Here is a 13758-nt window from a genome sequence, read left to right as displayed (position 1 = left end):
CATCCATGATCGACCACTATTCCTATTTTTCCGGACCATTCCAGCCGATTGGAACAGCTTGTAACCGCTTGCGGTTACTGTAACTCCCCTCAGTTACATGCGGTAATGGTTCATGCTTCTTCCGATGCTCCCGGTGCACATCAAAATTCCTACCCTTAAGAAATAAGGTTAAGCAAAGCATCGGTGTACCACATGGCCGCGCCTTATTAGCCCAACAAGATCAAAATAAATTTTTAATTAAATGGCCTAACAAATTGTCTTAATAAGAATTCATTGAGGAGCTTCTCAACTAGGGATGTCGAGAGGTCGGATTCTGAACAAATTTTCAAAAAAAAAATGAACCTAAAGCCGACTACCAAATTCGAAATCCGAACCCGAATCCAAATCTGATGGATTTTAAAAATCTATATTCAAACCAGAACCCGACAAAAAATTCAAAATCCAAGTTCGAGCCCGAACCCAAAAGTCTGACCCGAAATAATTATTTCTCTTTACAATATTTCAAAATTTATTATATTAAATCTAAATTTTTAAAATACAAAGTCAAATATAACATCAAATATTTATATATATTATATAGAATGTAAAATAATTTTGGGTTCGGGTTCGAGTTCCAATCAGGTAGAATAAAAAACTATACCCTAATCCAAACCCATCGGTTTTCGTTTTTGATATTTATTTTTGAAACTATCTATATCTATCTTTAAATGGTGAATCCCGAGCAGGTTTAGAGGCTTTTCCGCATTTGAAGGGGAGTTGTTTACCTACTCCTCTGATACGTCTAATCACGAGAACCTCTCTCATCCTACTCTTTTTCACCCGATCACTCCTTCTCAATCTACTCTTTCTTAATCTACTCCTTCCTACTCCTTCTCACCCGATCACTCCCGCTCTCACTCATTAATTTGTTGGGTCTTCATCGGCACGGCTCTGCTACAGGTGGAATAGTCGGCGGCATGGCGGGCGGGATGGCGTTTTGTATGATCGCTGTTCTCGGTCCGCAGCCGGATGGCGGTATCTTCCCTCCCCTCTGCGCCTTTCGAACGGCCAGCAGCGTTTGGTTGGTTTTTTGTAGCTTGCGCCTTTCCGAGGATCCGTTCCCGAGGCCCTGCTTCGCGTACGGCCCCGTGGCCTTCTATCTTTCGATGGCTTGGGCGGTACGGTGGTACAGGCATTCGGTGAGGTATTTGATCTCTCATTCTTCTTTGTTGGCTTGAATCGTAGCGCACCATACGTTCGCCCATGCTGCCTCTTCATCTGGATGCGATGATCCGAGGAAGGAGGCGGTTAGGTTACTCGATCCCCCATCCTTCTTCTGTGCTTGGCAGCCAACTCTGCCGTACGGCACCCCCCTGGGGAACAGAGTGATTGGTTACATAATCCCTTGTCCTTCTGCTGCGGCTAGCAGCCTGCCTGGCCGTACGCCCTCCCTCCCTTCCCCTGCGGGCTTTGCTCGACTGCTTATAAATACAGGGATTATTCTGGAGTTTTGTGGCCTTTCATATGCTTTTCCTCTTCTATTTTCTTCCTGTATCCTCTATTTCTGAGCTGTTTATTTTTCTTTATAATTTCGGCTCTACTGGCCATTTGCTCGCCGAACAAATCCTTCACTGTTGTAGGTTCTCTCTCGGAGGGCTAAGAAAGGTGGGGTTTTTGTTCGGTGGACCTTTCACTATTGTGGGTTCTCTCTTGGAGGGCTAAGAAAATTGCAGCTTTTGTTCGGTGAAGCCTTTGTTTTTATGGGTTCTAGTTGGTTTCCTGCCATTGTGAGCTATCGTAACTGAAAGTTGATTTCTGCATACTTTCTTTGTTTTTTTTATTTGCTCTATTTTTTAGCTATTTCTCTGTTTTATTGATTTATTTCCCCTTGTGTTTTGTTTTTTTGTACTATTTCAGTGCAGTTATGGCATCGGTAGTTGTTACAGTTTGTTTTTGTGGATTGCTTCGCGATGTGTGCCAAAAGTATTCGCTACCGGCGCCAAGGCATGGCATTCCAGTTGAAAATGATAGATTGATTAGTGTTTATGTTGAAGTTGAGATTCCTAGAGGTGAATCTGTTGCCGAGACCATTAGATATTAGGGCAGTCCATTCTCAGATGTTGACCAATCTGAGGAGGATGCTGCTCGGCGTGTTGTCGCAAAATTGCGTGACGAGTATACTTTTGAGATTAAGGATGCAAATTTGGAGGATAAAAAGTTTTACGAGAATTTGTATGCTCAGCTTTCGGTGGACCATACTGTGATCCGCGAAAAATATAAGCGTCTAAAAACTGACTACAATTTGTTAAAGGGTTATTATAGTGAGCTTATGTATGAGAATGAGCTCTTTGTTGGCGAGAGGCGTGAGCTCATGGGAAACATAGAAAAGTGTTCTAAGATGCTTCGGCAGCCTAGCATTCATGGCGTTGGCCCTACGAGCAATGAGGGGGGGGGTGTCTGATGAAGACCCGGCGACGCCATCGGGTTATAGGGTTTGACGTTGTTTCGTTGTTGCTTTGCTTTGGCAATCCTCAGAGGTTTTGGGTTTGTCCTTAGAAAAAATCTCCTACAGTTGCATAGTATTTTGGTTTAGTTTTTAGGAGGGCTTTTGTGGAAGAACATTGTGAAGTTTATGTTGTAAGTTTTTGTGTGGTGGAAAAAAAGATTCTTTCTGTACTACTTAATTATGTACTTGTCTTTTTGGGTTTGTTTTTTATGTACTTGTCATTTTGGGTTTCTTTTTTAAAGACTCTAGGAGATGGGAGATTAAGCAGTGTTCCATTCAGTTTTGGCCATTTTTTCGATTTCCTATGTCATTATTCTCTTCCCTACCGCTTTTTTCTTGCTCAAATATGATTTTATGCTATATATAAGCTATTGATTTTAAGTCTGGTTTTATACAATAAGCAATGATGAAAAAAAATATGGCGTCCTTGAAATGGATGGCTTCCTTTTCCTCCTCCTTGCTTTTATAGTATTTTCCGAAAAGATGATCGGGTGCTAAAATGTCATTGTAGATTGGATGGCCCTTCTGCAACTATTGCATGCAAGCAATTCATTGGTGCATTGCAAATTGGATGGTCGTTGGGCAACCATTGCATGCAAACAATTTAGTGGTGCATTATTTTCTTTTTTTTTGTGAGGGAGGAAAGATGGTGGTTGCTTCTTGCGGCAAAATTATCTGAGCTTATCATTTATTTTTATTATAAAAAAATTGAACAGTTTTTTTACCCTATTGGTTACTACTATATTGGATGCTGACATGTGGGTGCCGCTTGTTGCGAAGTCCATCTTGATGGTCTTTTCGCTTAAGTCGTCGGTAATTACGTAGGAGTTACCTGCCACAACATGCGTGGCAAAGGTGACTACTGCGGCAGTGTCTAGCTGCTGCTGCTGCGTGAGTATCTAACGCCGCAGCCAGTTCCGATCCTATTACTGCTGCATCTGAGAGATGGTTGAGAGCTAAGCTTCGCCGCTCTCTCTACAGGCCATGCTGCTTTTCTGCTTTATTCTCTCTTTGCTGCTAAGATTATGCTATGATGCAAAAGAAGAGGGGACTTTTTGCATTCTGTCAGCAGCAGGATCAAATTGAGTTGCTTCTTTAGGCAAAATTATCTGAGCTTGTCGTTTTTACCCTATTGGTAACTACTACATATGTTTAGCTTTTCGACGCAACTTGTGATGTTTTCGAGTATGACTAAACCCTGAACCCTAAATCGAACCACATTAGATGTCGAGTTGTGGCCGCCGTTTGCTGCAAAGTCTGTCTCGATGGTTTTTTCGGATAAGTCGTAGGTAATTATGCAGGAGTTACCTGCTGCAACATGTGCGGCGACGGTGGCTATTGCGGTGGCGTCCGGCTACTACTACTGCGTGAGCAACTAGCATTGCAAGCAGTTATGGTCCCATTTACAAAGATCAGTCAATGTGATTGACTCGCATATCAACTATGACGCGTCACTTTTCAAGTATTCACTGATTCTGAAACTCTTTTAGAGTAATCCAGATTCAAGAATGTCACATCAATTTTTCACATAAGTATTATAAAATTTTTAAAAAAATATTAGAAATTCAAAAGAGTTGTCTAAATTTGATAGGTAGGTGTAAGATTGGAATCCAACTATGAGTGTACAAGTAGTATTTCTCAACTTTTAGAGCTCAAAACATTGTAATGCAGTTAATTAATCGCTGTCCTATGTTGAATATTCAGTGACGTGCATGTACATAATCACCTTCCCAAAAAAATCAAAAATTTTATTGCAGTTATCTTTGCTGATGAAGAACTAAAGTAAGGTCTTTTCATGCTTTTCTTTTAGATTGATCTTTTGTGTAAAGACAGTTTTAAGTCCCCCTCTATTGTAATTATAACGTACATAAAATTCTTTGACTATTATTTTGTTGTCTCTTTTGTTATCTCTTCATTAATCGCTTGATGCATAGTATATATCTATTATACACATGAATGAGGTTGTTAAGGCTAATTCTGTGTCATTTATAATTACTAGATTGATAAAATTGTGTTTTCTAGAAAAGTATAATTATTCCAACTATGTTTAGAGTTTTCTTTTCTATTGAACAAGCTGCTCATTGCATCATGAGATCAGAGTTTGAGCTTCAAAGAGAGTTCAGCATCTCATTTCTGTAATTCTTATTAAAAAACAATTATGAACGACTAAAAATTAAAAGAAATATTCAATTATCCACAATTACTATCTCTTTCGTCGAAATTTTGGCTTCAGGCTTGATTTTCTTCGATTATTCGACAAATTCCAACTTGTTTATGAGATGTGAGATGCATCCTTCAGTGGAATCTGTCTGGTACCAGGATGCAACGAATTGCTTGCAGCATGTGAGGAATTTGTTGCTACTTTCTTTTTCTAGAAGAGAGGGTCTGATTTGAAACTTATTTGGGGTTTAATTCTATTTCCTTTGCTTGTGATTACAGAATGGTGGCTTTTTTGAAGATAGGGCTTTTTTGGTTTGGGTTTGTTCTATTATTTGCGCATAGTACTATTGTTGGATAATTTTTTATAGGCATTTTCAAGTTGCTATTTTTTGAATTTGTAGAAAGCTTCGATGGTTTCCTGCATGCAAGAACTGTTTGATGTGATTTATATTACATAGCCATTCGGCGTAGAAACGCAAATATTTTTGCAAATCTGCTCCGAGTTCACAATTCATAAGGTACATAGGGTGTTTCTTGAGTTGATTTTGTCTTTATTATCTTGTAGGCTTCTCCAAACAACTGATGTGGTTACTTCTACCTCTTATTCTTATTTCTTGCGCCTTTGCTCCAATGCAATTAATGCTGAATTCGATTTATCGTGACTGCTTTTGGTCATCATGTTGGTATTGCCACAGTTTCTACTTCTCTTGCTTTTGTGTTTATGGCAATGAGAGGTTTTGGCGATCAGACGCATGAGGGGAGTAGGTAAACAACTCCCCTTCAAATGCGGAGAAGCCTCGAAGCCTGCTCAGGATTCACCATTCAAAGATAGCTATAGATGCTTTTTTCATGTTTTCTTTCTTTGTTTGGGCTGTGATGATTCTGCTCCTTCTGCGGTAGGACACTCCCATTGATAATTAGTACGCGACTATGGATGGGCTACTGTGTGGCCAACCAGTTGGCCCTACGAGCAACAGGGGGGGTAGGGGGTTCTGATGAAGACCCAGCGTCGTTACTGTTCTTTGACAGTCCTCACACGTTTTGGGTTTGTCCTTAGAAAATCTCCTGCAATTGCATAATATTATAGTTTTGTTTTTAGAAAGACTTTTGTAGAGGAACTTTGTGAAGTTTTTATTGTAAGCTTTTTTGTTGGTGAGAAAAAAGAGTTCTTTCTGTACTACTTAATTATGTACTTGTCTTTTTGGGTTTGTTTTTTAAAGTCTAGGAGATTAACCAGTGTTGTATTCAGTTTTGGCCCTTTTTTGATTTTGCTATCTCATTATTCTCCTCTCTACTACATTTGATTTTATGTGTATACTTTGTTGAATGTCACTTTTGTGCTACCTTAGGTTTATTGATTATCTAGGAATTAATAAATATGGGTTCATATTTAGTTCTTAATATTGTGAAAACAATCTGACTTATATTAACGTTTATTGTTAATATTTATACAGGTTCTTATTCTACTATATTATATGCAAATTGATTTACCGATTTATTAACTATGTAAAATTTTCTATCCATCATATTATGTTTATTTTCTACCCGTTGTGAGTATATTTTTAATTTCGTGTATTGTATGTTTTCATATGTTCATAAAATTATACATGTCTAAAAAATATATATTCTGAATCTGAAAAATAATTAAAATATTATCTTTCCGCGGCATCGTGCGGGTCTTTACCTAGTATTTATTTATTATCGGATAAATTCACTCCATTCAAATTTCGGTTCGATAAATTTCTTTTGCATTCTAGTATTATTCTTGCGAGATGCAATTTCAGATATACACAGATTTTAGCTTCAGGTAAAAATATATAAAACTTAAGTCGGCTATCCAACCTTTTAAAACTTTGATTTTACTCTCTAATCGCTTAATTTGTTTGATTTGAATCAGTTGATGATACTTTGACTCTAAAAATATGAATACGTTGTTTATCGTACAAATTTACTTAGTATACTTTACATAATTCTCACAACTATAAATTTATTAAAATAAATAATTAGCTTAAATTTTAAAAGTTAAAATATTATTGACCTATTCAAATCAAATAAATTGAAATTTTGGATAACTGATTCAAAATGGTTTATATTTAAATAAGTTGTATACGTTTTCAATATCTACTTTCGCAAACACATTTGGCAAGACTATTGTTTTTCAATACTCCAAAATAGGTACACAAATACCTTTTTTAAATGTGAACATTACTTTCCACAAAACAACAAAAAGATTACATGATCTTCACCTGGGCATGGAAACTTAAATCTTTTCATTAGAGGAAGGATTCAGAGTAGAAACATATCGAAACTATCGCGCAAATGCATCAAGAATCAAGACACATATTTCCAACTACTAATACACATCAACATTAAGATTAAACTCATCAGTTTAACATAATGTGGTCATGGCAGGGCCCTGTGCAAATACCCAAAAAGAGGAGGGGAAAAGAAACAACTAAGAAAAATAAAAAAGAGACATGAGACAGCAAATACTATGGTGAAACTTGATATTAAACTAATGCTATTACAATTGTACAAAAGCTGTCTCAAACAAAGCAAAAACCACAAGAATCCGCATGCTCAGCCATCAGAGATATCCACGATCTCGCCTCTAACCGGTGAATTTATCGGCGACGAACATTCACCTTCACCTTGATTCTCGATATCATTCCCTTGACTTTTGGTGGGCGGTTCTTCATGCGCTGTATTACTATTTAAAGGCACTTCTTCGTTACCAACGAGAAGATCACCAACTGTCGGTTTACTATCATTTTCGGGTTTCTCATCTCTTGACACATCCTTATGGGAAGGCGACGCATTACCTTCAACCTCCGAGTAGTTATTACCTGCTCTATTCTTGAGAGAAATCAGCATTTTTTGCTTTCTTCTCCTTTCTGTCCGCTTATTCACTAAAGGCTCCTCGTCTTCTTCTTCGTCTTCGTAGGCAAACACATTTAGCCATTGGATTATAACCGCATAGTCGCTCTTGGACTTACTTAGCTTCCTTCTCTTCATGGCGGTATACTCGCTATTCTTCTTCGATGAAGTTCTTGTTCGTTTGGAGATCTCTTGAGACTGACCTTTTGACTCGATGGCCTTGTTTGACTCTTTAAGATTTTTCTGAGAATTGTCTTTAACAGAATTATTCTTATTATTATTATCATTATTATTGCCCGAGCTTCCGAGCCCGTCACCAGAAGATTGTAAGGAACTCGTCGACGTAGTTTTCTTTGCGTCAATTCTATCATTTGATCCTCCAGCTTTAGATGATTTTTGCATTAACAGTTCTTCACAAGTGGATTCATGAAGCAAATGATCAGCTGCAGCATATAAAGAAATTGTTAGGAAACGTATTTTCCAAAAGAATAGTAAGTCCAGATCTTCCAATTTAATTAGAAACTAAATTTTGGCAATTCACAGCACTTTTTGGCTGGTAGAATAGGAGGTTAAGGCCGTTTTTGTTTTTGTTGTTGTTTTTGTTTTTTTGGTAAATGAAAATTCTACATGTCTTGATGAATTGGTGGATGGACTTCCTTACTCATGTCATCTTTGGCTGGCTTGCAATGCAATCCGTCCGGATAACAAAAGGCATGTTAAGAAAAAAAGAAAAAAAAAAAAAAAAAAAAAAAGCGAAAAAAAAAAAAAAAGTAATTCCCAAGTTTTTGTTTCTTGTTTCCACGCAAACCGCTACATGCGGAGACTACACCAACTCCACTATCCACCNAAAAAAAAAAGAGCGAAAAAAAAAAAAAAAGTAATTCCCAAGTTTTTGTTTCTTGTTTCCACGCAAACCGCTACATGCGGAGACTACACCAACTCCACTATCCACCCTCACTCTCCATTGCACAGAATTTGCGTTTAAGAAAATGAATAAGAGAGCAGTAATACCAAACAAGGCCTAAATATCACCCTGGTAACTGGGAACTAAATGTTCCAACAAACCCATGGAATTGCGTTTTCCCACATATGCCTGCATTTGCTTTTTCAAACAGCTATCCTTAATTCCTTATATAACTTATTATGATGCTATAAAACCAAAAAAATATTAGATTGACTTTGCTGTCATTTATCCTGGGTTAGCAGGATAACCAAGGGAAGCCAAAAATTATCCTAATCAAATTCATCCACAAGGTCCAAAACTTTGTTTCCGATCCCTCAGTATTCAAGAACATAATAAGAACGGCTAATTAAAATGAAGGAAAATCTTAAAGCGTAAGTACACTACATTGATTATGTTAGTAATGAATTAAGAAAATTGTTCAAGTTGTATTCCGTGTCCTAGAGACGACTCCTAATAGAGACTAAAGAAATTGAGATAAAAGCTTTGCAAATAGATCGATTCACCTTTTGAACTTGTTCTCTTCTCTTCACATCCTGCTGGTTTCTGTACCTTAACGTAACAACCAGAGCATAACTTTTTATGTCTGCAAATGGAAGAAAAGCAGTAAGAAAACGTGAAATGACATGAAAAAACAAAAGTTATATGAAATGCCGTTCACATAGACCATCGAAAAGCAAAAAGAAGGAAAAAGTAGCTTGATGTATAGGACATGCTCGCTGCAGCAGCATTTCAAGTTCGAGCTTTAGCTTTTAGGGCGCATATTTTAGCTTCCCACTACGGAAAGTGTTTTGTTAGCCAAACACCTAATCTATGTCTCTTCTTCTTTTTGAAGCTTTTTACTTCTAGAAATAAAGCTACTCCAAAAACCAGGCCAAATGCGGACTAACCAACAGGCACATGTAGGCATATCACAGCTACACACTTGTAGAGCTGTGGGTTTTCATACAGCATGTATATACCGGTATCAGCTGCATATTGAGCCTACTCGTTACATGCACAAGTAGGTACAAACGACCAACTCCAGTAGGTTTAGCCTTCTGTAACTTTTACATATCTATTTTGGAATTAATAACCAACACAAGAAGATATCCGCAAGAAAGCAGAACTAGCAACAGCAATTACCATACCTATGCCAGTGGCAAGATGAATCATCGCAAAATCCATCAGGGCCCACGTTTTTAGGGCAACCACTAACTGAAGGTTCCCTATGAATGGTTGACTTGACCAAAATTCCACACTTTTCACACTGTCAAAAATGACAAACAATCAATTTAAAGTAACTATTTTATTAGTATATAAATCCCTTATTCACATAATGGGCTTTATTTCTAACTTTCGAACCGTCAACCAGTGAAACTTAGACTCCCACACGTAAAATAAGACTTATTTTCAGTCCAGAGGCTTACTCTGTAGCTCTCGACTTCCTTGTGGAGCTCATGATAGATAGTGATGTTGTAGCCATCAACTGGTCTCTGAATAAAAGTAAAGTATCAATTACAAGTGACCAAGGGAAAGGAGATAAATGCATGCTCCCTGCCCTGGCATGGAAAATAATGTTCTATCCCACATTTTCATTCAAAACATAAAAAAAAAAAAAAATCATCCCCTTTACTCCTATTTGCTCGTTTTACCTGAGGGTCTGTTACTGTGCTGGAGTTGATTGAATTCATCATGGCCTTGAAACTTGGACCATGGTCACTGCTTAATAACAGTTCAATTTAGGGATAATGATAGAAAGGCATCAGTAGTTTATATCAGTATGCATATTTAATTAAGCTCACTGATTGACCAAGTACCTATGGTCCTTTATATCATAATGAAAACACATATATGCATGAATCATCTCATGAAGCAAAGTATTCTTGAGATTGGCAGTAGGCCGATTTCCTAACAAGGGCTTAGAGAGGACTATCTCACAGCCACCTCCTGGATAATAGTGACAAGTACTTGTGCCGCTGCATCAAGAAAACAAAAGATCAGAAGTTCATCACAAGATTTCTTTAAATAGAGTCTACTAGTTCAATATCATAGCTTAAAATTGATTTCATGTTGCATATATTTGTATACCAATAATAATCTAAATTTGTAGTGTCGTTTCACTCTTCCCGAGTTCAGGAAATAAAACTTGTACCTTTGATTCATCTTGCAGGGCAGTCAAATAGAAGAAGAAACCTACTGGCTTTCTTGGTAAACATAGTTCGGGTTATTTAGTATGATGTTGTATTCGATGCACGAAATAAATATGGGCCAAATGAAACCAACAGCAGGCAAATCAAGCAGCTTCAGCATATATGTAACTACTCTTATTATTTACATCAAGAAGCGTAACAGAATTATATCCCAAAATGTAAGGGTACGATATGAAAATCTAATGTGAGGCACGGTAGCATTTGATCCTTTTTGTTTCAACGGGAATAATCTCTCATCATACTCCAAGAGGTGCATTGGGCATATCACCAAGCAATTTCATTTAGCATGTTTCTAGCTAAACACCTATATGAAGAATTCTATATCAAATCAAGACTTTACTTTTCGATAGAAATATAACTGCATTTTTTTATCATTCGCAACTTTCATTGTTGCTACAACTACATCATGTAAGTCAAGTAGATAAACAAGCGCAATACGCGAACAAGACCCCTCAAAATTAAATGTACAAGGACTGCAATATTAAAAGCGCTTCATCTACCTAAATCATGTGCTCTGCATATAAATTCCATAAGAATTTCAGATTTTTTACTTTCTTTAACGTAAAATTGTTGTTCAATTGTTCGATGAAATTCATCTTGCCTGGTACCCTTCAACCTAGGAATGACTTTAGCTAACTTTGTACTATCACTTTGTGTTTGTTTCATGTAATCACCTGACAAGCACTTACTGGGCGCAAAATTTGCCTAAACTGACCAAAATGATTACTCGGATTTACTCGGCCATGAACTTAGCGATTCAATTGACGCGAGTTAGTGAGAACTCAGACACTGCTAAAATGTAACTAATTAACCAGGTGATCATCCATTACTTTTCACTGATAACAAATCAACAAAGCGAGATTTGAGTAAACAAAGAAGACAGTAGTATTTGAAAAAGAAAGAAAACCTAAATTGGAACATCTCTAGCATTCTGGCTGAAGATTACAAGCATCAAACATGCCTAATCTAAGTAGCTCATGCAATACAACTAATCACCACTCAAAAATGCATAAATTGGCCTACAAATAAGCCAAAAGCCAACATCAAAAACCAAAACTTCGGAACAATGCATGGGCAAATCCACAATCCCTTGCATTCCAACTCAAGCTTATTTGTATCAAACATGCCAAATCTAAGTAGGCCATGCACTACAACTAATGATTAATCAAAAAAGTTAAAAAAAATTGCCTGCAAATTAAGCAGAAACCAACATCAAAAAACCAAACTTCAACACCAAAAAATTATTTTAAAAAAAAAGAAAATCTAAATGGCAACAATGCAAGGACAAATCCACAATCCATGGCATTCCAACTCAAGCTTACATGTATCAAAAATACCAAATGTAAGTAGCTCGTGCACTGCAAATAACTGCAACTCAAAAAATGCAAACTTTGACACTAAATTAAGCATAAGGCACCATAAAAAAAAACCTAAATTTCCCCCAAATAACAAAAATAAAATCCACACGCCAACAACGCTTACTCACATCATACAATGATCTGAGACCCTAGAAACCCTAGAAACATGCCAACTCTAAGTAGCTCATGCGCGGCAACTAATTGCAACTCAAAAATGCAAACTTTGACAACAAACTAAGCATAAGACACCATCAAAAACCCAAATTTCAGTTTTTTTTCTTTTTTTCTAAAAAAAAAAGCAAAATGGGCACAATGCATGGCACAATCCACACGCCAACAATGCTGAATTAAACCAAACAATGATCGGAGAAACCCTAACGATTCCGACGAAACCTAGAAACCCTAGAAACCCTAGGGAGCGGGGGAGAGAGAGAGAAAATGGGGGACCTGGGCAAAGGGGAGGAGGACCAGGACACGGCGCAGGCGCCGAGGGAGTCGTGGAAGTAGAGGGCGTTGTAGTGGCAGAAGAGCACGTGCACGTCCACGTGCGCGCCGCCCCGATCCACCGACCTCGCCGGGCCCGAACCCGGCCCGGTCCGGTCCACCGCCCTCGCCGCCGGAACCGGCCCGGCCCGGTCCATTCTCGCCGGTTTTGTCGGCGGCGGAGAAGGAAGCCGAGGAGGACGAAGACGACGACGACGACGACGAGGAGAGGAGAGGGTTTTGGTGTTAACCCTGTTTTGTGATTGGTAATGAGCAAAAATATATTTATATATATAAAAAGAAAAAAAAAAATGGGGCCTTGTGAATTGAGTTGTAGAGAAAATTTAGAAGGGAAAACATTATTTTTCCCATTTAGAAAAGAATAAATTACACGTTTTGTTCCCACACTATCACTATCAGGCGGGAAACATCATGGTTCTCAAACTTTAATTTATTATTTTTTTATTTAAATTTTTAAAATTATTATAATTAAGTCATACGATATAATTTAGTTAATTAAATATTAACGTGTCATTGGTATACAAAAGTGATATGATATTTTTCATTATTGATGCATCATTCAATATAAAACTATTATATTACTTCTATACTAGTAATAAATTAATATTTAGTTAACTAAATTAAATTATAAAATTTAAATATNAAATTTGAGAACCAAAATATTACATGAGTCAGAGGCTATTGGTTCAATTAGTATGTCATTGCTAGTTAAATCGACAACGTTATGCTAATGTGATAAATATTTAATTATTATTTTTGATTTTATATATATATATATATATATATAGAGAGAGAGAGAGAGAGAGAGAGAGAAAGAGAGTAAGGCTACTGTACTCTTTTAAGTATTAGGCCCTTCGTACTCATAAGTTGTTTTCGATGATGGGACTTTCGAATCGACGATCCACCCCATTAAATATGATTTAGAGTATTTGAAACTTCTAAAAAATAAATTTTGTAATTTTTCGAAATCATAATAAAGTCCATCGAGCGGGTATAAAATGAACGGTTGAAATCGAACGATGTCATAAAAATAGATGATCGAATCCTTCAGTTTAAGATCGGAGTTATTGATCTTTATCTAGGTAGTGAATAGAATTTTCTATTAAGAATTCAACCGATTCCAATTCTTTTATACCGTTAAACTAGCAAGTATCCTATACAGGTCATTAAAAATTGTCAATTTTATAACCTTTTGATCGTAAGGTAAATAATGTCGAAAAA

The 13758-nt window shown here is 37.1% G+C and overlaps 2 protein-coding genes across 2 annotated transcripts; one reads left to right on the top strand and one right to left on the bottom strand.

The window, feature by feature from the left end:
• On the top strand, window positions 760–2766 carry LOC109721777. Its single transcript, XM_020249557.1, has 2 exons — window positions 760–1183; window positions 1897–2766. The coding sequence occupies exons 1-2, from the start codon at window positions 957–959 to the stop codon at window positions 2078–2080; spliced, it is 411 nt and encodes a 136-aa protein (XP_020105146.1). The 5' UTR covers window positions 760–956; the 3' UTR covers window positions 2081–2766.
• On the bottom strand, window positions 6987–12795 carry LOC109721775 (sprT-like domain-containing protein Spartan). Its single transcript, XM_020249556.1, has 7 exons — window positions 12481–12795; window positions 10283–10441; window positions 10118–10184; window positions 9893–9958; window positions 9614–9732; window positions 8990–9069; window positions 6987–7965 (listed from the first exon to the last, which is right to left on the bottom strand). The coding sequence occupies exons 1-7, from the start codon at window positions 12672–12674 to the stop codon at window positions 7226–7228; spliced, it is 1425 nt and encodes a 474-aa protein (XP_020105145.1). The 5' UTR covers window positions 12675–12795; the 3' UTR covers window positions 6987–7225.

This window comes from Ananas comosus, linkage group 15 (assembly GCF_001540865.1).
Source record: "Ananas comosus cultivar F153 linkage group 15, ASM154086v1, whole genome shotgun sequence".
NCBI lineage: Eukaryota > Viridiplantae > Streptophyta > Magnoliopsida > Poales > Bromeliaceae > Ananas > Ananas comosus.
Note: the sequence above shows the minus strand (reverse complement) of the source record. Positions and strands in the feature narration are given on the sequence as shown.